This window comes from Myotis myotis, unplaced genomic scaffold (assembly GCF_014108235.1).
Source record: "Myotis myotis isolate mMyoMyo1 unplaced genomic scaffold, mMyoMyo1.p scaffold_m19_p_11, whole genome shotgun sequence".
In the NCBI taxonomy this organism is placed as follows: domain Eukaryota; kingdom Metazoa; phylum Chordata; class Mammalia; order Chiroptera; family Vespertilionidae; genus Myotis; species Myotis myotis.
Genome location: NW_023416315.1, coordinates 38,763,149 through 38,789,512, shown reverse-complemented (window position 1 = coordinate 38,789,512; position 26,364 = coordinate 38,763,149). Strand labels below are relative to the sequence as shown.

General features: G+C 38.9%; 1 protein-coding gene across 6 annotated transcripts in view; it reads left to right on the top strand.

Moving 5' to 3' along the window:
• ANKIB1 (ankyrin repeat and IBR domain containing 1) overlaps positions 1-26,364 on the top strand; it is a 134,304-nt gene that overhangs the window by 100,583 nt on the left and 7,357 nt on the right. For 3 of the 6 annotated variants that reach the window (XM_036328215.1, XM_036328211.1, XM_036328212.1), the window contains 9 exons: positions 4,865-4,999; positions 6,137-6,223; positions 6,312-6,378; positions 8,183-8,328; positions 9,152-9,330; positions 10,160-10,211; positions 16,139-16,253; positions 17,204-17,337; positions 17,664-20,831. In XM_036328215.1, the coding sequence (XP_036184108.1) occupies positions 4,865-4,999; positions 6,137-6,223; positions 6,312-6,378; positions 8,183-8,328; positions 9,152-9,330; positions 10,160-10,211; positions 16,139-16,253; positions 17,204-17,337; positions 17,664-18,407 (1,659 nt within the window). In that variant the 3' untranslated portion in view covers positions 18,408-20,831. Of the gene's footprint in view, positions 1-4,864; positions 5,000-6,136; positions 6,224-6,311; positions 6,379-8,182; positions 8,329-9,151; positions 9,331-10,159; positions 10,212-16,138; positions 16,254-17,203; positions 17,338-17,663; positions 20,832-26,364 lie in introns of those variants that run through there. The other 3 variants (XM_036328213.1, XM_036328216.1, XM_036328214.1) reach the window with 3 other exon arrangements.

Here is a 26,364-nt window from a genome sequence, read left to right as displayed (position 1 = left end):
ATAGTAGTATTAAATGATAGTATACTACTGTGTATAGATCTCTTGCAAGGTTGGTTTTGGAGCACATAGCTTAGACTCAAGTCCCAAGCCAGGCCCCAGGAATCCCCATAAGTCTAAATCTAAATCTTGTTGTCTTTATATAAGATATGTGTACAATAAAGGTGCCCAAAGCATTGGGCAGACTTTAGGTCTGCTAATGAAACTGTTAATTAAATAAGTAATTCATTCTTAAATTGAAAATGAAAATGCCAACAAAGACCTACTTGACTAAAAAATGATTAATATGTATAATTACTATTAGACAGCTACCCTCCTGACTTAGTTGCATAGAAAGAAACTACCATATTTAAAACAAATACTCTGGAATTAGGTTAACAATATTTTATCCTATGCCTAAATGTATGAACATTTTTAAAAATCATAATGATAGTCCAATTTTTTTCTTGTCATTGGAAGTGCCATGAATATAAAAATATTTTAAATTATTGATAGGACAGTGTAATTTCTATTATTTAGGACTAGAGGCCCAGTGCACGAAATTTGTGCATGGGTAGGGTCCCTAGTGGCTGCCAGGGTCTTCCTTCATTCCACGGCACCCCTTGGTAGTCAGCACACGTCATAGCGAGTGATCGAACTCCCAGTAGGTCGAACTCCTGAGGGGACACTTTGCATATTAGGCATATACATTATATATACACACACACACACACCACACACACACAAACACACACACACACACACATACACATATATATATGTATATGTATATGTACATACACACACACACACACACACACACTAGAGGCCCGGTGCACGAAATTCATGCATGGGTAGGGTCCCTAGGCCTGGCCAGCGATCAGGGCCTTCCTTCCCCAGCTGCTGGCCGGGGCCTTCCTTCATTCCGCGCCGCCCCCTGGTGGTCAGTGCACATCAGGGGGCAATCAAACTCCCGGTTGAACTCCCGAGGGGACACTTTGCATATTAGCCTTTTATATAGATAGATAGATGTGACAGAAATACAAATAGTTAAGATTCCAATAAAATATATTAATATCTTCTAAGTATTATTTTATTTTCAACCTTAGAAACTAATGATCATTATTATTATGACTTTTAACACATTGTTTGCGGGTAGTTTTTATCGCGCGCTAACAGGTGGCGCAGGCCATTTTTGCTAATTTTTTGCACAAGTGGGCAACGTTCAGTAAAATTACAACAATTTTAGTTTACATATTTATACGTTACCCGCATTCTACCGCTAGTCTATAAAAAACGTATTAATACGTGTCCCGCGCTCTACTACACTGGTAGAACGTATAAATACGTAAAATGTATAAATACGTTTCCCACATACAATGTGTTAAAATAATGGTAGTTACTCAATGATTTTTACAAGCTTATCTATATATATAAAAGCCTAGCCCTAGCCGGTTTGGCTCAGTGGATAGAGTGTCGGCCTGCAGACTGAAGGGTCCCAGGTTCGTTTCCGGTCAAGGGCATGTACCTTGGTTGCGGGCACATCCCCAGTGAGGGGTGTGCAGGAGGCAGCTGATCGATGTTTCTCTCTCATCGATGTTTCTAACTCTCTATCCCTCTCCCTTCCTCTCTGCAAAAAATCAATAAAATATTTAAAGAAAAAAGAAAGCCTAAGTGACTGTCCAACCAGTAGCTATGACGCACAATGACCACCAGGGGGCAGACACTCCAACTGGTAGCTATGACACACACTGAACACCAGGGAGCAGATACTCAATGCAGGAGTTGCCAAGCTGCGGTGACTTGGCAGCTGTGGTTCTCGGGTGATGCACCCGGAACCAGAAAGGAGGGGACCCAGTTCCGGGGCACATCACTTGAGAACCATCCTTTCACAATCTGGGACCCCTCAGGGGATGTCAGAGAGCCAGTTTCTGCTTTATCCCCACAGGCCAGGCCAAGGGATCCCACTGGTGCACGAATCCGTGCACCAGGCCTCTAGTATTACTATAAAATTAACAGAAAGGAATTGACTTAGTGAAACAGTATTAATAATTTCCTAAGAGGCAAGAAGAAAAGCCTAGTACAGTATTCTGAGCAGAGTGCTTATTAGTTAGCTGATTAGGCCAAAATTATTTCTTTTGTTTTGTGGTCTTAGTCTCCAAAATTCATAGTAGTTTTTTCTTGGAAAATGTGATATAGACAGCGTAGATGTGTAAAGAAATACAGGTTGACCATAAAAATCAGCAGTTGGGTTACTAACAAAGGAGCAGGATCCAACATTACCTTTATTTCTTTAACACAGTGGTTCTCAACCTTCCTAATGCCGCAACCCTTTAATACAGTTCCTCATGTTGTGGTGACCCCCAACCATAAAATTATTTTTGTTGCTACTTCATAACTGTAATTTTGCTACTGTTATGAATCGTAATGTAAATATCTGATATGCAGGATGTATTTTCATTGTTACAAATTGAACATAATTAAAGCATAGTAATTAATCACAAAAACAATATGTAATTATATATGTGTTTTCTGATGGTCTTAGGCGACCCCTGTGAAAGGGTCGTTCCACCCCCTAAGGATTCGCGACCCACAGGCTGAGAACTGCTGCTGTAACAGCATCTACCAGTAGTATTTGATTAATATGTATTTAGTGAGTGAACGTTTTCATGAATTAACCAAACTAAGGCTATCAGGTAGTTTATCTTAAACAGATTTTGCTTAAGCTTCTTTAAGCATTTATAAGAAGCATTTACTTATATAGTATGTAAATTTAGCAGTCTTGTTTAATATACATCTAAAGTATTTGCATTGAACAAAAACAAAAAAAAAACACCTGATAAGTAATGCTTTTTTGTGTTTTTTTATTTTATGGTTTTTTTAAATATAAGTATAGTTGGCATACAATGTTGTATTAGTTTCAGATGTACAACATAGTGATGCAACATTTATATACCTTACAATATGATCACACTAAGTCTAGTAATCATCTGTCACTTTGCAAGCTTATCACAATATTATTTACGATGTTCCCCTTGATAAGTACTTCTCAGGACATAGAAGAAGACATCTAAAAAGTAATGGGCTTGCTACAGAAAAATTTTATACTTTGGGAATTTTTTTTAAATGTAAAAGTGGGACAACAAACAATTTATGTGTAATTGAATTCATGCTCTAACACAGTGACTAAATCATAATATACTTTTATTAATGCCCCAGTGTTAGTAATGATTCAGTAGAGCTTTTACTTTCTGGAATCAAATTGTTAAATATTTTTTTAAATGAGAAATTTGGCCCTATAAAAATAAATTTATTAATTTTTAAAACACTCATTACTCTATTCGTTACCCTTTTGAGACTATTTAGATTTTGCATTTACACATTTTAATACATATTTTTTAATTTATCCGGGTTATATTGATTAATTAAATAGGTTTCATGTATACAGTTCCATAATACATCATCTATGTATTGTATTGTGTGTTCACCCTGCATAGTCTGTCTCCTTTCATCACCGTTTATCCCCCCGTACCCTCTTCTACCTGCCCCTACTCCCTTCCTCTGGTAATTACCATACTGATGTCTATGTCTATGAGGGTTGTTTTTTGTGTGGATTTTTTTTCTTAATCCCTTCACCTATTTCACACATCCAGATACTAGTAGAATAAATATTGAAAAAGAAGATCTCGTTAATCTAGAAACTTAAGTAATATATACAAAGTGTACGACATATGAAGAAAAAAATATTTTTTAAATGAAGAAATTTTTAAGAACCCTATCTGTAAGACACAAAAGATGACAAACAAATGAAAAGATACAGTTCTTGGATAGAAAGATTCCAACAAAAATACCAACAGGTTTTTTGTTATGCATCTAGATAAGCAAAAGTTCATATGGAAAAATAAAGCAAGAATAGCTGGGAAAACTCTGAAAAAGAACAATGAGGAGGAACTAGCCTTATCAAATAGTAAGAGATATTATAAAAGCTCAATAATTAAAATAGCACAGTGCTGGCACATGAATCTACATATCAGTGGAACAGAATAGAAAGAAAGCCCAGAAAATAGACAAAGATAAATGGGAATTTAGCATATGGTAAAGTAGGCATCTCCAAACAGTGGATTAACCTGAAGTGTTCAAAATGGTAGTGAGATAACTGGAAAAAATGAAGTTGAATTCATATTGTATCCCCAGATAACATATAAACAGCTCAAAGTCTTACATTTAAAAAAAAAAAGACTATTAAAGTATCAAAAAAGAACATAGCCTTGGAATGGGAAGATCTTTCTGACTCAAAACCCATAAGCATACAAAAGGGTGGGGATGCATTTTCATACTGGAATGCTCAGTTTTTTGGCACTGTCTAATAAGTATAGTAATTGGGAAACTGAAAATTTCTAAAAAATGAGAAACAGGTTATATAGCAGCTGTGCTACTAAGAGACCTTTTAAACTTGTTCTCAGTTTCAAAACCAATTTGTCAGTTACCAGATGTTTTCAAATAGACTGGTAAAGCTTTATAGACCTAAGTAAGATTACCATGAACTTAGAAATGAAACATTTGTTGGTATATGTTTTTATTATTTGTAAAAAATATCCCTATTGATTTTTTTTCTAATTGATATTTTTAAAGATCCCTTGAGATTATCCATAATATCATGACTTCCATTGAGCTTATTTGTATAAACAGTAATCTTAAACTAACCCCACATCTTTCCAGAGTGCAGATAAGGCTTCAGAGGAAATGTGAAAAAGAGGGTGTGTCTTTAAGATTTATTTCTGGTCACACAGGCAGGATTGTTTAATCTCTACAAATTGGTAGATTAGAAATTGAAAATAACATGCATATTAACATGGAGAGATGTTTGCATGTATGTTTTCTTTTGAAGTGCAAGTATGACTTTTGCTGGATTTGCCTAGAAGAATGGAAAAAGCACAGTTCTTCCACAGGCGGTTATTATAGATGTACTCGCTATGAAGTCATTCAACATGTGGAGGAGCAATCCAAGGAAATGACTGTGGAGGTAAAGACAACTGTTTAAGCCAACACTTCTGGCTAAGCCACTTAATACCATTGCAAGTGCTTTGCATTTCTCCTTTTCCCATCTTCATCGTAATGAGGTATTAAATTGAATACACTTTAGAGTACCCTTTTATTTAAACAAATGGCTCTGTAAACTTAAGAGCTTTTTTTCCCCTTTTTTTATACTGAAGATAAGAAAAGTCATATGTGTCTCAGTCTCTCTCTGTAATGACTTAAAAACAATTTTTGTATTAAAGTATAGTTGACATACAATATTATATTAGTTTCAGGTATACAACATAGTGATTTGATAGTTACTAATTTATGCCATATGATGTGATCACCACAGTAAATCTAGTAACCATCTGTCACCATACAGAGTTATTATATTATTGACTATATTTTCTGTAGTGTACATTACATCCCTGTGACAAAAACAATTTTAATATAATATCAACAATAGAGTATTATGTTATAGCATATAATAAATATCTTAGTCTACTTGGCTGCCAAAATAAAATATCATAGACTGGGTGGCTTAAACACAGAAATATATTTCTCATAGTTCTGGAAACTAGAAAGTACAAGATCAAGATTCCTGCCAATTCAGTTTCTGGTGGTGACTCTTCCTGGCTTGCAGGCAACTCTGTTTTTGCTTTGTCCTCACATGGTGGAGAGAGAGAGTTCTGGTGTCTCTTCCTCTTATAAGGGCACTAGCTCTATGGGATTATAACCTAATAACTTTTATCACCTCACAGGCCCTTTCTCCAAATAGTCACATTGGGGGTTAGGGCTTCAACAGGAATTTTGGGTGAGTGGGGGAGCACAATTCAATTCATAGCAATAAGATGTGTAATAAAACATTGAAGATTATGATAAACATATGGCTTGAGAGACATCTTTGCCTTACACTCTGGGATTGTGGATTCAGTGGTTTGTCACAGGGAACACAAATGCAGGACTTTGTCCTGGGAGCCTTTAAATGTATTGGTTATTATTTTCTCTCAGTAAAATAGTAAACAAATCTGTATAAATCACTACCTATTACTAATAGAATCGTGAAGTGATTTTTTAAAAAGCAATTTTAAGAGCTAGTACTTTTACTTATAAAAGTCACTTATGGAGTTTTGTTTCCTAGGCTGAGAAAAAACACAAACGGTTTCAGGAACTTGACAGATTTATGCATTATTACACGAGATTTAAAAACCATGAGCATAGCTATCAGGTATGTCCCAAATCATTTCAAATGCAGACTTACACTGTTGTGGATAAATAAAGACAATGATATAAATTATTCATTTCTGTTTCTTTAGTTAGAACAACGCCTTCTTAAAACAGCTAAAGAAAAGATGGAGCAATTGAGTAGAGCTCTCAAAGAAAGTAAGTTATAAGTGGCATGTGGGATGATAAATGTAAAATAGCCTTCGATGCTTGTTAGTCCGCTGCTTCATTGGAAGTTAAGGCCCTTAAGGGAATATATTTATCTCCATTAGCTCACTCTGGTACTATTTGGAGTATTCTGAAACCCAGAGTGCTGCTTAGCATTTGAGTCCTCTGTGATTAGGTTTTCCACCTGGCTTACCTCATCTCCTCAGAATGCAGCCTACGCTGTTAGCAGATGAACACACATCATGGTTTTGCTTACTCTGTGCCACTGCTGTTGCTCTAAAATGTTGAGAAAAGTGGATGGGCCCTAAAAGTCATCTCTGACCTAGTCAAAAGAGCAAGATCTGCATGCCATCCAATTATCTGTGACTGAATTCCCAATGAGTCTTGAGAAAATTTAGCCAAATGCCTAGTGGAGTGGAAATCAAGGACAGACTGGGGAGAAATTACCTCGCTGGTGGATAATAGACACTGGATTCAAAAAGCAAAGACATGAGATAGGGCAAACTTGCAGATCCTGACATGGAAGTTTGGAAAGAACATTTCTAAAAATGGAATTAGAATGTAATATCTCACATTAGAATATAACACCCTTTTTATGAGAATAATTCCCTAATTAAGACAGTAACCATATGTGTCACTAGCAGCTCAGTCTCCTTATTATTAGTACTTAGACTTTTACAGTGACCTAACTATATCACATCAATATCAAACTCTTGAAGTTTAGTCCATGGTACAAATTGAAAAGCAAAACCCTCACAGGTTCTACAGTTCTTCAGCAGGGAATTTTGTCTGTCTCATCACTGATGTATTCCTAATGCTTAGAACAGTACTTAACATACACTAAACACTCAATAAATACCTGTGGATGTTTATTACTCTTTCTGTTCAATCTTTTGCAGGCTAAAGTAAGATATGAAAGAGAATAGCAGAATAAGATATGAAAGAGAACTAAAAGATACAGGATTAGAAAGGAGAAACAAAACTTCACACACTTCTCACTTATAATGAGCAGGGGTGTTTGTTTTATTTTTATTTTTTTACCTCTTAGTTCAGATCCCTATGCTAGGGCAGGTATTTTGGGATGGTCTGTATTTCAGTGTGTGTACATACCCATGTGATTTCTTTCTGCAGATGAACAGAATGATCTTATATCCAAAAGTACTTATGAAATAAATTCTGCTAAATTTCGATTTATTTGTAGTTCAGGAAAAAGCTTGTGTGGTATAATAATTTGGGATGGAACAGTCTCCCAGAATATTATACCACGCTAGATTTTCTTTTTCCCTCTTCCCACTCTCTCTCCCTTTATCTCTCTCCCTGGAGTTTTCTGTTTACTAGCAATTAGTTATTCAGTTGTTCTCGTGTTGCGTCTTTTTCTCCTTTCATAATAGGCATGACTATAACTTGGCTTTTATTTTTTCTTAGCAAACTCTTATTCAGCAAAGTTCCACCAGGGATAACCTAAAAAACTTAGTAAAGCATCGCAGCTCTGAGTTGACCTAAAGCTAGATTGGCTGCCAACAGGGTGAGAACAGAATCCAGGATCAGTTTGTGTGTGCTCTTTCATGACTGCCATGTGCTCTTGGGCTTGTGCGGGTGTTCCATTTATAAATGCATACAAGTCACACACGAGAGTCCTATGTAGGCTTTTAGTCTGCTTCCAATAAATACTATTCAGCTACTTCAAGCTGTTTCTTCTTAGGGGTTCTTTTTTTTCTTTGGAAAATTTAGTTGTGTAATTTTATAATAGCATATTTACAGAAGACTTTTTTACCCTGCCTGGTTTACTTCATAGCTGAAGGAGGCTGTCCAGATACCACTTTCATTGAAGATGCAGTTCATGTGCTCTTAAAAACTCGGCGTATCCTCAAGTGTTCTTATCCCTATGGATTCTTCTTAGAACCTAAAAGCACAAAGAAAGAAATTTTTGAACTCATGCAAGTAAGATATCTTTTTTAAATTAAATTTAAATGTAGTTATTATGAAAAGCAAATTTTTGACCACTTAACTAAGTTTTTTTGATGTAACTAGTCATCAATTTTTTCATTTTAGGGTGGTTTTTAAATAGTAATAAATTGAAATTTTTTTTTATGTTTAAATCGTCATTCGGCAGTTCTGAGCTATGCAGACATTTCTTAGTATGTTTAGTTCTTTGTTTTAAATTAGTTGAGGTGAAATCTGGCCTAATCTTAATTACATAATTAGGAATTTCATCTTCAAAAATGGTGGGCGGGGGGAGCATATTACATATTAAATGGGAAGGTTGTTATTTACCAATTTATTTTAGGAGTGCAACTAAAAAAGTTACAGGACTTTAAAAAACAAAACACCTAAGTCAGCTGATATCTCAGTGCCTGACCAGCTTCATTGTACATTCCTCTTCTAGACCTAAACCCACATCACAGGGCTCTTGCCTTCAGCATTTACGGATAGTCTGCACCACATATCATGCATCTGCATATATAGTGACTTGACTTGAAATTTATTAGTTTTTTTCACATAGACATATTATAAATTCCTTGTACACACCTGGTGTACTCACTCCTTCATGATCTATACCAACTACCTTGCTTAAACACCTATCACATGAGTGCTGTTTCCTATAATGTGCAAAATGGAAACATATGTTAAATGCAGTTACTTCAAAGATTGGATTAATTTCTGACTTCAAAATACTTAGAGTTAACTGAGAAACCAGATAGACTTTGGATTTGCTATTGACTAATCCACTCAGTCTATAATTTTTTTTCTCTTCTTACCATAGACAGACCTAGAAATGGTCACTGAAGACCTTGCCCAAAAAGTCAATAGGCCTTACCTTCGCACACCCCGCCACAAGATCATCAAGGCGGCATGCCTTGTACAGCAGAAGAGGCAGGAATTCCTGGCTTCCGTGGCTCGGGGAGTTGCTCCTGCAGACTCACCTGAAGCTCCCAGGCGCAGGTAAAAGGGATGCACACTGTGGAATCACCCTAGCTCCAGCCACAAACCAGCAGGTTGATTTTTTTAAATCCTACTAGAGTTTATATACCTAAAGTATGGAGAGCTGGTTAAAATATGGTAGCTTCTTTTTGGTGATTTTCCCCCAAGTACTATTTCTATTTTCCTCATTTTTCGTTTGTCATTGTGTAGTTTCTCACCAAGTTAGACTTGGTGAATTTCACACTTCAGTGAACTCATAATTCAGAGTATTCTAATGTGTCATTTCAGATATGTAATGTGTATAGTGATATGATAGCCATAAACATGTTGTAGAATTTGGAAGCCTTGCCAATTTGTCATGGACCTATTTGTATTTTGTGGTGAGGTTGTGAAAAAATTAGAAATCTGATATTAGTAAAGTTACTTAAGTGATATTTATCCTTTAAAGAATAGTTGAATTTTGGTTGTTTTACATACTTATACTACTAATGCCATTATAAGTTGAAGTATTTTTTATTCATAATAATGGCAAGCATTAGAAATTCCTTTGACCCTGTTTTTACATAAACATTTATAACCTAAAAACAGAAAGCAGTCATAAAATACTTTATTTTTCCACCATTTTACACAAACATAAAGTAACTTAGACTTTAAAAGAAATAATATAGTTGTAATAATTTTAATTATATTTAAAATTATTTATATTTAATTATATTCTATAGTTGATCTGCTTTGGTTAAATAAGTTCCAAGCAGAGGAATTAAAATTAATGTTCAAAAGGCAAGGGTCTGATTGTTTGTACTTTGCAGTACTGGTAATAAATCAAATGGTATGTCTAATTTCTTTGTAGCTTTGCTGGTGGAACATGGGATTGGGAATATTTAGGATTTGCATCACCTGAGGTAATTGTTTTGTGGGGGTTTGGCTTGTTTTGTTATATTTTTCCTTAGTATAATCCTGCTTGTATTTGCACCCTTTTCTATTCTAAATCCTCAAACTGTCAGCAGTGTTTTTCTTGTATAATAAAAATGCCTCAGCAGAGCCTGCATCTTAGTTATTTATGGTATTGGGTTATGATCACATTATTAAATGCATCTCCCCTTTATCATTTTTAATTACTGGATAGTCAGAATTAAGGCCAATTTATAGCATGTATTTTTGGAAAATATTGATTAATAGAAATACAAATTTCACTTATTAGAAATGCATTTCTAGTTGTAATATTATTTCAGCCTGAATCTAGTTTTTTAAGTTATTGAGATAACTCAAGAGAATTGGTTTATAATCAGTTGCTAAGGTGGAAACTTAACATTAGTGATGTTTATGCAGTAAGAAATGCTTTGCTTATTAATTGCTTTCTGCTTCTCTTAAGATTTTCACACTCTTCTTGTTTTTTCTTTGTTGTCATATACCATTTTAAAACATAGAAGGTCTAAAATACTAGCACTACAAATAGTAATTGCCGCAAATAAAAAATAAGGCAGAGTGAAAATCTTAATCATACTGCTATTTTCTGAGATTTAAATTGCCACCGTCAATGTTGAGTCTGAATTTTTATATGGTTTTAACAGTTCTCTACACTTTGTCTCCTTCCTTGCTCTTTTATACCATCCAGTGCTTGGAAGGAGGCAGGACAAGCAATGAATCTTTTATCCTTTGTATCCCATTTGTTATCTGCAACTGAAAGACAGTGAAATTGGTTATTATTCAGAAATGACTGTGGCTTATTTAAATCAGATACTTTCTCTTTTCAGCTGCTGAGGATACTTGCAATCACCTTGAGGCTTTTGTATTGGTAGATATATACAAGAAAATATTGACTTGAGAAAACAATTTATGCTTAGAGCTCTGATATGAGGGTTTTAGGTCTACTTAAATTCCCGCCCTCCATGGTAATATCTTAATTAAATGGCTGTCGTAAAACAGATTATGAACCTTTTCTCTACCTGATCTGTGCTTATTATTTCTTTGTTTTAATTACAGCTTTAGGGATATTGGGGGAAATGTCCACGTAAAAGGAGAAATAAACAAGCTTCAGTTATTTAAAAAAAAAAAAAAAAGAGCACTGAAGCTTTTAGAATTTCAAGATAGAAACACAATTTAGCAAAAATAAAACTTTACCAGTGTAGTCACCATCGTGCATGCATCATCTTGCAGCCTCTGGCTCATAGTAACGTTAGGAATCTTGAAATACTCGTCCTTGACTAATTTGGACCTGCTAATATGACTGACACAGATTCACTTTGCAAAAAATAGGAAGGCTTGCCACCTCACATGTGAATATTTATAAGTTAAATTATTGAGCTTTTGTTCTCCAGAGATTGAGAATTGTGAAAGTATCAATAACAATTCCTTCTTAAATTAATTTTTTATGAGTCAATAAAATTTAAAAAAATTATTTAACTCTCTTTTACTGTTCTCTTATTTAAAGTTTTTGGCACATTGAAAGACCAAGCTTTTATGTAAACCTTATTGCAAGTCTAAAGAATTACCACACGATGTGAAACTTTAAAACTTTGCATGTATGTAACTGTCAGGTAACTACCAAAATTTTATCTTTATTTTTTTTTCAAAATTTTATCTTTAAAAGTAAGCTTTTTGCCTTTATATAGACTCTGAAAAAATATTGCCAAACTCCAGTAGACTTTTAGGTTGAATTTATATTTTTTCAGTAAAGTTAATTCCATCTTATTCTTTTTTTAATTAAACTGAATGAGTCAGTGGCAAGAATAAGTATGTGTTTTGTGCTGCCTTAAAGGCAGTGGAGCTCAGGAAAGGCCAAGTCCTGAAGTTTGGGGGCCCCTAAATGCAAGGTCTAGCTCTGTAACTTGTTAGACCTTGGGCTGTGTTCTTCCTTAATTTGTTATCTTCGGAAATTTGTTATCTTCTAAATGTGGATGGTGATACCATGGGAGTTCTGGCAAAATTAGAGCATCTCTTTAAGTCACTGACAAAATTTGTGCTCAATAAATGCTAGCAGCTTTTTTCCCTATAAATCTTAGAACCTCTTAATCTTTGTAGCATTAACACTCTCAAACCATTTGGAGTATCCCAACTAAAGCCTTTTCATATGCTTACTTGAAGACCTTAGGGATCCTTGGAAATTTTCAGATAAGTTTAATTTTATGACAACAATTTTTTAAAGCCTATTGCATCCTGAGAAAATGCCATGTGAGTTTTCCATCAGAAAAATTATATAACGGGAGAAACCAAGATGGCGGCATAGGTAAACACCTAAAATTGCTGCCTCGAACAACCACTTCAAAAATACAACTAAAAGACAAAATGGACGTCATCCAGAACCACAGGAAGGCTGGCTGAGTGGAAATTCTACAACTAGAAGAAAAGAGAAAAGCACACTGAGACTCAGGAGGTGCGGAAATAAAGTGCAGAGGTACGGAAGCACGCGGAAACAGCTGGCAACTGAAGACGCGGTTGTCTTTCTCAATCAGGAGGGAGTCACAATCTCCCGACTGCTCTGATCTCCAGTTCCCGGCGAGTCTATGGGGACCCAGACTCATACGGAGAGAAACTGGACTGTCTGGCATCGGGCAGAAATTGAGGGCGGCTTTCTCTCAGAGATGCTTGCAGCGATTACCGCGGGACACTGAGACCCGGGGCCCCTTAGGGCAGGACTGAGGATCAGCCATAGCTGTTTGCTCCGCCCTGTTGATTCCCTGAGACCCTGAACCACCCAAGCTGTGCACAGAGGCTTTTGCATTTGAATAACCTGGCCCTTTGCAATCTGAAAATTACCTAACAAACTGCAGCTGGGTCAGAGAGACCCAGAACATCCAAAGAAGGCCCAAGGCCCCACAGCAGCTTGCATTGCTTCACAGTGGGCCTCATCTGGGCACCTCCAAACCCCAAACAAAGAAGAGGGATCTGCAGATCCCTCCGTAGCTCCTGCTGGGTAGCCTCAGGCAGAGGCTAAATTAGCACCTCCTTAGAGATCCAAGAGCCAGTGTACCCAGTGGTCAGAGTGGGACCATCCAGATTACAACTCCTCAGATCCATAAGGGACACACTCAGGGGGAAGACTCAGTGAGCACCAAAGTCCCACTGAAGCAAGTCTTGCCCCAGAAGGGTGTCTCCAGCACAGAAGTTCTCCCACCATAACCACAGCTGATTCTCACAGCCAGTTGGCCTGCTGGTCAATTCCTCCCAGTGATACCTACAACAATCAAGGCTTAACTACAACAAGACTGTGCACAAAGCCCACAAAGGGGTGCACCAAGAGTGTCCACCTCAGGTAATTGGGAAGGCTGAGCCACTGGGCCCTATAGGACACCTACCACAGAAAGCCACTCTATCAACACAGGGAAGCATAAAAAATGTGGAGACAAAGAAACAGGTCACAAATGACAGAAATGAGAGTTCAAAACCACTGTTACAAGGTTTTTCAAGAATTTTCTAGAAACCGCCGATAAATTTAGTGAGACCCTCCATAAATCTAGTGAGACCCTTGAGGATATGAAAAAGGACCAACTAGAAACTAAGCATACACTGACTGAAACAAAGAAGGTTATACAGAGATCCAACAGAAGACTAGAGGATCCCAAGAATCAAGTCAAAGATTTGAAGTATGAAGAAGCAAAAAATGCCCAACCCGAAAAACAAAAAGAAAAAAGAATCCAAAATGTGAAGATAGTGTAAGGAGCCTCTGGGACAACTTCAAGCATACCAATATCCGAATTATAGGGGTGCCAGAAGAAGAGAGAGAGCAAGATATTGAAAACCTATTTGAAGAAATAATGACAGAAAACTTCTCCTACCCGGTGAAAGAAATAGACTTACAACTCCAGAATGCTGAGAGAACCCCAAACAAAAGGAATCCAAAGAGGACCACACCAAGACACATCATAATTAAAATGCCAAGAGCAAAAGACAAAGAGAATCTTAAAAGCAGCAAGAGAAAAACAGTTAGTTACCTACAAGGGAGTACCCATACGACTGTCAGCTGATTTCTCAATAGCAACTATGCAGGCCAGAAGGGAGTGGCAAGAAATATTCAAAGTGGTGAATAGCAAGAACCTACAACCAAGATTACTTTACCCAGCAAAGCTATCATTCAGAATTGAAGACCAGATAAAGAGTTTCACGGATAAGAAAAAGCTAAAGGAGTTCATCACCACCAAACCAGTATTATATGAAATGCTGAAAGGTGTTCTTTAAGAAGAGAAAGAAGAAGAAAAAGGTAAAGATAAAAATTATGAACAACAAATACATATCTATCAACAAGTGAATCTAAAAATCAAGTGAATAAAAAATCTGATGAACAGAATAAACTGGTGAATAATATAGAATCAGGGGCATAGAAAGGGAGTGGACTGACAATTCTCAGGGGAGAAGGGATGTGGGAGGTGCGGGAAGAGACTGGACAAAAATCGTGCACCTATGGATGAGGACAGTGGGTGGGGAGTGAGGGCGGAGGGTGGGGCGGGAACTGGGAGGAGGGGAGTTATGGGGGGGAAAAAGAGGAACAACTGTAATAATCTGAACAATAAAGATTTAATTTAAAAAAAAGAAAAATGATATAACAAATTTCTTTTATAGTTTTTAAACTTTCATTTTCTCTAATTGGAAATATGTATATTCTGTGGTCAATAATAGATTATTTAATTCAGAATAATTTTGTGCCATTATCAAGTATACAAAGTAAACAAATTCTCCCTAAGTATAAGTCTTGAACTGAGATAAGAGTTTCATGTCATCTTTGTCTAAGAAATGTGATGGGCCTCAGTGGCCCAGTGAACCATATTAACACGTAACAGGCATCCATTTTGGGATCCTAGGCCTCCAGGCAAAGAGGACATGATATCCGAGCTCAGTAGGACATTTTAGAGAACCTTAAAAATCCCTCCAGGCACTTGTATCTTTTATGCTTTTGTTCCTAACCTAGCAAGATTGCTACCACCTCTTATTAGATCATACAGGTGAAGGACTTCAAATAAATTTAACCAGAGTGGTATGATGTGAAAGTTTCATTTGTAATATAAAACCTGTTCAGTACTTTCACAATATAAGCATAGTGAGTCCTCAAGGGTAACCTGGATAACCATAAACCTGAGTATTTTAGTGTTTATCACTGAAAAAATCTATAATTACCCTCAAAATTAGCCTTCTCATGTTGGTGTCATACATACTGACCTTTCTTCTCATCTCCTGTGTCATTAAAATCTGGAAAATAAACTCAGGGACATCTGCCTGGATTGTGTTCTTCCCATACAGTAAATAGAAAACACTGCACCTGCCTGTGTGGGAGGTAACCCCACATGTCAGTTGATGCCGATAGGAAGCCCAGCACCATCTCATTTTCAAGCTAACGCCATATCTCTCTTAAGCTGGTCATTTGTCTTGTGAGTGTGATATGTCACAGTCCCCAAAAAGACAAGATCTAACGATCTGACAAGGATTTAACAGTGTGTGCTTTTCCTTTCTTTCTGTTGAATGTATCACTTACTTTTTTAAAACCAAACTTCCAGGGAGAGCCTAACTTACATTAGTAAAATCATTACAGGATTAGCTATAATATTAAATAATATAAGACCCAGGCAAATGAAATAAGGCTCAGTTGCGATCTGGCTTTGGAGCTTGCAGGTACTCCCAATTTACCCAGGCGATTGTAATGACTACTTAAAATTTTTATTTTTCCCTTTCTGTTTCCTTGGCATGGCAAAACCTGAAGTTTCTTTTTCTAAAGCCACGTGATTTTATAATATGTATATAAAATCACACATTTTTTCCTCTGGGGGAAAAAGTGTGCTGTTTAATTTGCATTAAAAAAGCTGCATGCTCTCCTGTATTTTATAACCTTTGGTTTATGCAGGAATATGCTGAATTTCAGTATCGGAGGAGGCACAGACAGCAGCGCCGGCGAGGAGACGTGCACAGTCTGCTCAGTAACCCTCCAGACCCTGATGAGCCCAGTGAAAGCACTTTAGGTAAGTTCTTGGGTTGGGTATGTCTTAATCTCTTAGCTCTCTTGAGTTTATTCTTAAAACTGAGTAGGTGATTGTGAAAGAATTCGTAATTTAGATACACAATCTATAGGTAGCTGCTTCTAAGGTCACAGGGTACAGAAAACTATGGGGGTTAAGAACGCAGGCTTCTGAGTCAGAAAGACCTGGATTCATGACCGCATCTCACTGCCTATCAGGGAGACACTTCAGTTCAGTCACTGAACCTCTCCAAGCAGCAGTCTCCTCATTCTAAAGAAGCAATACTGAGAGTGCCACTAGGGGGCAATTGTGAGCTTTTAATGAGATAATGCCTGTAAAATCCTTAGGCATGAGAAGTACCTAGTGAGCATTCATAGGTGGCTATTGGTTACTGTAGCTATTGGTTACTGTTGGCTGTGTTCATGGAATGTTTTTCTTTTAGCCTCACTTTTCCTATAAGCATTCTTTAAAAGAAAATTTCTGGTATTAGGAGTAAATTATCTTAATTATCAACTTTTAAATGTTAAGTTATAATTGAAAGTCTTTATAATATCAGCAGAGCATCTTTAGTAAGGATCAACATGTCTGAAGATTTGTTCTTCAGGCATTGTGGTTCCCAAATTCTTTTTATTTAAAAAATAACTCTGAAAACTAAAACACCATTATTTATTGTTGCTTAAGAAAACAAAGAGGAGTAGCATTGGCCTTTCTGAATAGAACCATTTGTAGTGCAAGCACAAATGCAAAGAATAATCATGGATTTGAAGCAAATGGTATGAGATAGATATTGTTGCATCTGGTGAGACAGATATGCATAAGAAGTCTCTGGAAGATTAAGTGAATGTGTGAACACAGGTTTTCACCTGCACTGAAAGAGGAATTGCCATTTAACTAAGAAGATGTATGAAATCTGTATGGCTGAACTGTTTCTGGTACCACTTGCTCTGAAACAGATCTCCCAGAAGGTGGCAGTGGCCGCAGACCAGGCACCTCCGTGGTCAGTTCTGCGTCCATGAGTGTGCTGCACAGCTCTTCCTTGCGTGACTACACCCCTGCCAGTCGCTCGGAGAACCAAGACTCTCTTCAGGTAGTTTCCTGGGCGGCCCCCTGGCCCCTGCTTCTGCTCTTGCTCTGTGTGGCCTGGTTTTCTAATTTCACTTTTATTGCTTTCCTTTTTCTTCCTTACATTCAAAATTGTTTCAGGGGTGTGCTACAGGAAAAGAGATTTAGCTTTAGGAATTTTTCCCCTATAACATGGAAACTAAAATAAGATTTGAGTAGATAAAATAATTCTTCTGTATAAATAGAGGTAATATTAATTATCTGTTAGGTAAAAACACAGTGGTAAACCTCATTGGGTTAAATCATTTTTTCTTTTAAATTTTAAGTGATTTTACTTTCTGTTGCCCTCAGGCTCTGAGTTCTTTGGATGAAGATGATCCTAATATACTTCTTGCAATACAGTTATCATTGCAAGAATCGGGGCTGGCCATCGATGAAGGAAACAGAGACTTCCTCAGTGGCGATGCTTCCTTAGGGGCAATAGGCACTTCTCTACCTTCCAGGCTGGACTCCAGCCCCAGGAACACAGATAGCCCTGCAGCTGCGTTGAGCAGCTCCGAGCTATTGGAATTTGGCGACAGCCTCTTGAGACTAGGAGCCGAAAGTGACACATTTTCAAGTGACACCCTGAGTTCACACCCTCTCAGTGAGGCAAGAAATGAATTCTATCCCTCATCCAGTGACCCTGACTCAGCTGGCCAGGATGCCAACATCAGTGACAATCTTCTGGGCAATATCATGGCTTGGTTTCACGACATGAACCCTCAGAGTATTGTCCTGATTCCTCCAGCAACTACAGAAATCAGTGCAGATTCCCAGCGCCCCTGTGTTGGAGATGGGTCAGAAGGCGTGAAAGATGTAGAACTGGTGCCGCCAGAAGAAGACTCAGTGTTTGAAGATGCTGTGGTCAGTGAAGGTAGAGGAACCCAAAGAGAAGAAGAAAACTCTTTGGAAGAGAATATTCTGGCTGGGGAAGCAGCGCCTCAAGCTGGCGAAAGTGGTACTGAGGCTGCCAGCAAGGGAGCTGGTTCAGATGTCTCAAGTCAAACACCTCAAACCTCAAGTGACTGGCTGGAACAGGGACACTTGGTGTGAGCTGCACTCCTCTGTCTCCAAGTGCATCGCGGTACAGGTGGCATGCTGGTGGAGTGTGCTTCATGGAAACTGGATCCACTTAATTCCAATTCAACTCTAAACCACTGACATTAGGGTTGAATACAAGGAGTTCCCTTGAATGGCGGCTTCGTTTCGGAGTTTAACCTCACAGGAAACTTCTTTGGTATTTAAGTGGATAGCTTTCCCCTTTTTGCTGACAAAAAGAAGAGCAGGAGAGAAAGAAAAACGAATGGAGTAAGTAGGTTAGATTCCACACTCTAAGAAAATGCAGTCCTCTGTTTAGCCTAAGGCCAGCAATACTTAAAATGGAACATTTAAATTAAAGGCTTACTCCCTCATCCTTGGGTGGTTTTTCTCTTTAAAAAGAAAAAAAAAAGGTTTTCTTCATTTTAGAAGTTCTTTTGGACAGATCTGATAACACTGAGTTCCTCGATCTCTTTGTGCTCTTCCATAACTTTCTTCCTGCCTCTTGGTCTGAGCAGTGTGAATCGAAGTGTCCAAAGCTTCTCTTTAGTGCTGCATCTCCCACAATGTAATTAATTTTCATTTTCACATGAGTCAAAAATTTCTTTTCATGTCTTACAGTCCACTTGTGCCAAACTCTGACTCGGGCACTGAGAAGGCGTTCAGGTGTGGCTCCAGGGCAGTGTCAGCATTCTCGGGAGTAAAAGGTGCCACTTGGTAGCCATGAAATGCCAGGCTTTAATAGGCTTTTGTTGCCATGGAGACTGCATTTAAATAAATGTAGCCTGTAGCTTAAGTTAACTAAAACTAATGCTGCTGTTAAAAACAGTTTATTTTAATATTAAAATACAGTTGATTAGCAACAGCGGTGCTGTATTTTAAGAGACACTTTATTGAAAGTGCAATCATAGTTCTTTGTTTTCACAATTTTACAGTGCATTCTAATTACTAATGGGTGCAATTACTTTTAATGGTAAGTGTTTTATAAAATAGAAAACAGTGGAGTTTTTATGAGTTACAGTAAATCCGACAATTATTAAAAATCCAGTAAGACACCCTGCGCAACATGTTACCGTGCCTTTGCCTAACCTCAGTGGATAGCTGCCAGTTCAATAAGTGAGTCATTCAAATTTCAGTGTCTCTTCTGAAGTAACTATGCTATGAACTGCAGAGACCTCCATAAACCACCCATGGCCTTGCCTTTCCAGTCAATATAACAACTAAATAAATGTTCAATCCGTTTGTTTGCCTCAATAGCAAATGCTGACGTGTTTGTTCTGTTGCACAATACTCATTTGCTGTGTGACTACTGTTTAGTGTTGAAAAAATCAACTTCCTGGTTATCAGTGTCTTCCTGTGAAGAAAATACTGGTCTTAGTTGTAATTAAGATTCAATGGTACATTGTGTAATTAAAACTAGAGTAAACTGTTGGACTGGCTCTTTTACTTACATATTACCCAAACTAGCATAACATAAGCAAAGTAGATAGGCAACACCCCATTTAATGTTTTGCCAGATTTTTACCAAAAGTCTACAGATACCAAATTTCAGTACTGAGTTTGTACAGGCAAGTCCTGGACTGGGTGAAAGGTTGTATTAGTATTGATATTCACATGAGTTGTAATTATGGTTTTTTATTACTTTTTATTTTCCAAACCCTATTTTTGAAATATTCTTATATTTGGAATTCATGAGACCTAGGACATTATATTATTTAATATTCCTCAGGTTCTCCTGGGATTAAAAAGAAACTATGTAGGAATTGTTCCTATGCTTTGGGTGTCATAAGTCCACATTAGTTTTTATTTCCCCAATTATCAGAAACATTGATATCAACCCTTATTAATTTGTTGGGGTAAATATTAACTTTTTTCTACAGTGTATTGCTGTCTATTAAACTGAAATAGTCCATTAAAAAATTTTTTTACAAGTTTATTTTGGATTAAAAATATCAACACCGATCAGTTTTTAGACCAAGTTGTAATTCTTTTCAAAAGAAAGAGTCTGTATCATATAGCGGTGTCTTGCAAAGTGTGGAAGTGCTGCGTGAAGGCTGTGGAGTGCATGTTTCTGGTGAGGCCGGTGCCTGGCACCTGGTGTAGTAAGTAGCCCTTGTTCCTGTGCTGTTCTCTCCTGAGCATGAGGAAAGATCATTATCCAATTTGTACTTCCTTGGTACATATTTTAAAAACAACACAGTCATTGACTTTACAGTTCAGAAATAAAGTTTGGCAAAGCCTATTTTGTAAACACATTAATTTTATAATGTAAAAAAAATTACTCTAACCTTGACTTGTTATTTGCACTTTCATAGTCTATACTTGATACATTCCCCCTTTATATACAATAGGATTCTACAACCATGTAGATGTTTGGCCAAATGAATGCTGTTAATAATATGTAAAATTCTTTGATTAAACATTTATTACTTAAACTACTTCACTTTGGTCTCATTACATTATAGACTCTGTTTTAACCAAGTTAGGAAGCTGATCTTCCAGTTAAATTCCTTCAAATATGATGGGACTAGTTTGATTCTTACATGTAATCAATCAGTGCCTAATATTTTTTACAGTGAGCATTTTATATCTCAGAAGAGTAGATTTCTTTCTAGAAAGATATAAGTGGACTTTTCTAGACTATGACATGACTGTCCTTATTTTAGGAACTGCGGTAGTCATACTTCTTAAAGAAAGGTGGGCCAGAAAAGCTTGCTTTTGCTCTCTGTTCCACTTAAGACTGACAGATGGCTAACAAACTGAGTGGTGGCCAAACTTGAAGGAATTATTCTTCTCAGTCTATAAAATGAAACATTTGTGAGCAGGTATATGTTACCTTTTAACCAGCTATTTGCACAAGGGACCAGTTTATAGACTGGCTGAGACCAGCCTGCACGAGGCACCAGCTTACCGACTGGCTGAGAGGGAGATTTATGAAAGAGCAAACAAAGCACAATATAGAAAAGGATCATCACTGGACAAAACAGTCCTGTCCTGGTGCACACCTTGTTTGGGTGTGCCTAACAAAGTTGCCTGGGCCAGTTATGCAGCTGGAGACCTTAGCAGCAGGCTTGCTTTCAGGCATCGCTGTCCTGACCCTGGCTCCTCCACTGCAGCACACCCACTGCAGCTTAACTAAATGGAGCCTGTAGCTACGTTCGCCCGGGCCTGCGATGTTGCTCCTGTGGAACTGGGGTCAAGGGAGCTGACACAAATGTGCTGATGTTCATTCGCATGCTGTGCTGTGAGGGCTTTACCCCCGACTCCGGATATCCTTATCCTGTCAGCAGCCAGGGAACTGTGCCAGGCTGACTTACTGGTTTGTGAGCAGGGTAAAAGCAAGCCCCAGACCCCACAGTTTGACAATAATGTTAGAATGCTGACAGACGTGATTTTCTGCAAGAGAAACTGGGCCTAGTTTGGGAATATAAGACTCCATTAAATCTGTGTGGTGGTGAACGCTCTCACCCAAGGGATAGATTAGGGGTGGGGCAGATTAAGGGTTGTCCTTTCTGTTACTGAACAGGAGTTGAACTGATGTTGACAGTCTGAGGGATCAGATGTGGGATTGAAACGACGACGAAATGTGTTCCTGACTAGGAGTCGGCAGTTCCTGGAGCCTACCTGAAAGGTAATGTGATGCACCTGCTGAGTCAGGGAGTCGCCAAATGTAAAACAAATGTTATCAGCAATAGGAAGCTTGCTGCTTGAGAGTTTTGAGTGGACCAAAAACATTAAAAGTTCATTTGGTTGAGCTGCAACGCTATCCAAATGCAAAAGGGAATGCAAAGCCTTGCCTAACCGTGCAAGTCAGGCCCCCTCCCAGCAGTGAGGATAGTGCTCAGTATAGGAGCGACACCAGATGACAAAAGCTGCGGGTGTGCAGGAGCCGAGAGAAGGCCGTGGGCCCTGGCTCTGGATGCTGACAGCCTCAGTCCTGCTGTGGGAGAGGTAGCTGTGCCAGTTTTCAGACACTGACCCCAGAGCAAAGGGCTGAAGGAGAAAGAGGACCCTCCCCCACCCCTGGCCTCCTCACCCCCTTGGTTGATCTGCCACCCATTTATCACCCAGCTGTAGCTCCTGACTCGCACGCATTTTAGACTCCGCTGGGAAAAAGCATCTGGACACTTTCAGTAGTGGGGAGCGGAGCTTCCCTAGTGGGCCTGGCCCTTTGGGTGATTCCGTGTAATGTATTGCGTGCCCAAGAATATCGTGGCACACGTTAATTGTCAGGGATCCTCTCATTCAGGGACTGCCTTATGTAGAGAGCTGATGGTGGGGCATCAGTCACTCCCTAGCCTGCCTCCTTGTCCCATCTCTGGTGGTCCAGCAGAAACAATACAGAATCCCAGGAGGAGAAAGAAAGTTCTTTCCAACTTCCAGTATCATTTATTTTTCGAGGAGTCAACTGTTTACATAGTAAAAAGCTATGGGAGGTCAAAGGCACATGCCCGGGTTGCGGGTTCAATCCCCAGTGGGGGGCGTACAGGAGGCAGCCAATCAATGATTCTCTCGCCTCATTGATGTTTCTCTCTCCCCTCTCCCTTCCTCTCTGAAATCAATAAAAATATATTTAAAAGAAAAAAAAAGCTTTGGGAGGTTAGTGCAACACTTCACAGGTTAGGACAGATAAGCAAAGAATAACTTTGTTGATATGTAAACTAGTGTATAAAGGCCAAATTCCATAATATTAAAGCCCACGTGTTCATATAAAATATTGTGTAGCTACATCAATATTGAGTAAATGTGTTGGTGTGTCACATTTTCATTTTCCAGTTATTGGAAATCACTCCTTTTAACCTGAGTATTCAGGCCATCTCCCAGCACAACATCGCCACCTGCCGCCATGGCCACCATGTACACCCCTTTTGGAGGAAGACTACTATTAACCTGCTCTTAGGCTCTTGTTGAAACTGAATGCTGGACCCATGAAGCCTTCTGTATCACTTGGTATGACATCTCCACTTTAGGGTGAATAAACTGCAGTTGGAGAAGTAATATGGACCCAGCAGGCCTTGCAAAGAAATGGTTTATTTGGGAGTGCAGCTAGCCTGACGATAACAGCATTTTACTTTTACATGAAAAACTAGTAGCTACCCCTTTGGGGGATACTTTGTGGCCAACTCCACTGCCTGAAATAAAGCCACTGGTTTAGTTGGGGGGGGGGGGGGGTCTCAGTTCACAGGTGCCTGGGCTTGGTTCAACCACTTGGCAGTAATTTCTACCAAAAACCAACAACTCTTGTGGTTATAGAAAGGAAAGTCTAGTATTTATATAGAAAGGCAAAGGAACTAAAGTGGCTAAAACTATTTTAAAGAATAAAGAAATGGGAGAAACTAAGATGGCGGCATAGGGAAACACCGAAATTGCTGCCTCCTACAACAACTTCAAAACAATAAAAAGACAAAACGGACATCATCCAGAACTTACAGGAAGGCTGGCGGAGTGGAAATTCTACAACTAGAAGGAAAGAGAAAAGCACACTGAGGGTCAGGAGCTGCGGAAGTAAAGTGGAGAGGTACGGAGGCTCGAGAGTGCACAGAAAGGGGCTGGTACCTGAGGACGCAGCTGTCTTTTGAATCGGGAGGGAGTCACAAGCTCCCGACTGCTCTGAACTCCGGTTCCGGGAAGTCTCTGGGGACCCAGGACTCATACGGGGAGAAACTGGACTGTCTGGCAGCGGGCAGAACTCGGAACTCGAGGGCGGCTTTCCCTCAGAGGTTCTTGCAGCAATTGAATTGTCTGGACACTGAGACTCGCGCGGCCCCTTAGGGCAGGGCTGAGAATCCGCCATAGTTCCTTGCTCCGCCCTTTGATTCTCTGAGACCCTGCCCCACCCAGGCTGCGGCAGAGGCTTTTGCATATGAATGCCCTGGCCCTTTGCAACCTGAAAATTACCTAACAAACTGCAGCTGGGCCACAGACCCAGAACTTCCAAGAGAAGGCCCAAGGCTCCACAGCAGCTTGCATTGCTTCACAGCTGGGCCTCATCAGGGCACCTCCAAACTCCAAAAAAGGAAGGGGAATCTGCAGTTCTCTTCATAGCTCCTGCTGGGTAACCTCCAAGAGCCAGTGTACCCAGTGGTCAGAGTGGGACCATCCAGATTACAACTCCTCAGATCCATAAGGGACACACCCAGGGGGCAGACTCAGTGAGCACCAAAGCCCCACTGAAGCAAGTCTTGCCCCAGAAGGGTGTCTTCAGCACAGAAGTTCTCCCACTGCAGACACAGCCGATTCTCACTGCCAATTGGCCTGGAGGTCAACTCCTCCCAGTGAGCCTACAACAATCAAGGCATAACTACAACAAGACTGTGCACAAAGCCCACAAGGGGGTGCACCAAGAGTGTCCACCTCAGGTAACGGGGGAGGCTGAGCCACTGGGCCCTATAGGACACCTAGCACACAAAACCACTCTACCAACACAGGGAAGCATAAAAAATGTGGAGACAAAGAAACAGGTCACAAATGACAGAAATGGAGGAAAGCAAACGACTGGATATAGAGTTTAAAACCATGGTTATAAGGTTTTTCAAGAATTTTATGGAAACTGCCAATAAATTTAGTGAGACCCTCGAGAAATCTAGTGAGACCCTCGAGGATATGAAAAAGGACCAACTAGAAATTAAGCATACACTGACTGAAATAAAGAATAATATACAGAGATCCAACAGCAGACAAGAGGATCCCAAGAATCAAGTCAAAGATTTGAAATACAAAGAAACAAAAAATACCCAACTGAAAAAGAAAAAAGATTCCAAAAATATGAAGACAGTGTAAGGAGCCTCTGGGACAACTTCAAGCGTACCAACATCAGAATTATAGGGATACCAGAAGAAGAGAGAGAGCAAGATATTGAAAACCTATTTGAAGAAATAATGACAGAAAACTTCCCCTACCTGGTGAAAGAAATAGACTTACAAGTCCAGGAAGTGCAGAGAACCCCAAACAAAAGGAACCCAAAGAGGACCACACCAAGACACATCATAATTAAAATGCCAAGAGCAAAAGACAAAGAGAGAATCTTAAAAGCAGCAAGAGAAAGAAAGTCAGTTACCTACAAGGGCGTACCCATACGACTCTCAGCTGATTTCTCAACAGAAACCATGCAGGCCAGAAGAGAGTGGCAAGAAATATTCTAAGTGATGAATAGCAAGAACCTACAACCAAGATTACTTTATCCAGCAAAGCTATCATTCAGAATTGAAGGTCAGATAAAGAGCTTCACAGATAAGAAAAAGCTAAAGGAGTTCATCACCACCAAACCAGCATTATATGAAATGCTGAAAGGTATTCTTTAAGAAGAGGAAGAAGAAAAAGGAACTCTTACCATTTGCCACAGCATGGATGGAACTGGAGAGCAGATAAATACCACATGATCTCACTCATTTGTGGAATATAATGAACAACATAAACTGATGAACAAGGACTGATCCAGAGACGGAGAGGCATTGATTGGACTGTCGGGCCTTGGAGGGAAGGTAGGGGAGTGTGGGGGTAAGGGGGAAAGATCATCCAAAGGACTTATATGCAAGCATATAGGCCTACCAATGGACACGGACAACAGGGGGGTGAGGGCATGAGCAGGGGGGTGGGGGGGTAGGGGGTAACGTGGGGATAAGGACACATATGTAATATCTTAATCAATAAAAAATATATTTAAAAAAAAAAGAAAGATTGGAGAGAACCTGGATATGTATCAGTGGGGGACTAGTTAAATAAATAATTTGTATTATTATTTATATTCAAAAAAAAATAAAGAAATGGGAGGAATCATTCTACCCAATTTCAAGACCACTGTCTGCTACTGGTGGGAGAAGACACATACATGGATAAAACAGAGCAGAGACCCAAAAACAGTCCCACCAATGTCATCAACTGGTTCTGACAAAGGTGCAAAAGCAATGCAATGGCAGAAGGGTAACCCTTTCAACAAATGATGCTGGAACAGGGCTAGAAGATGCAAAAGTAT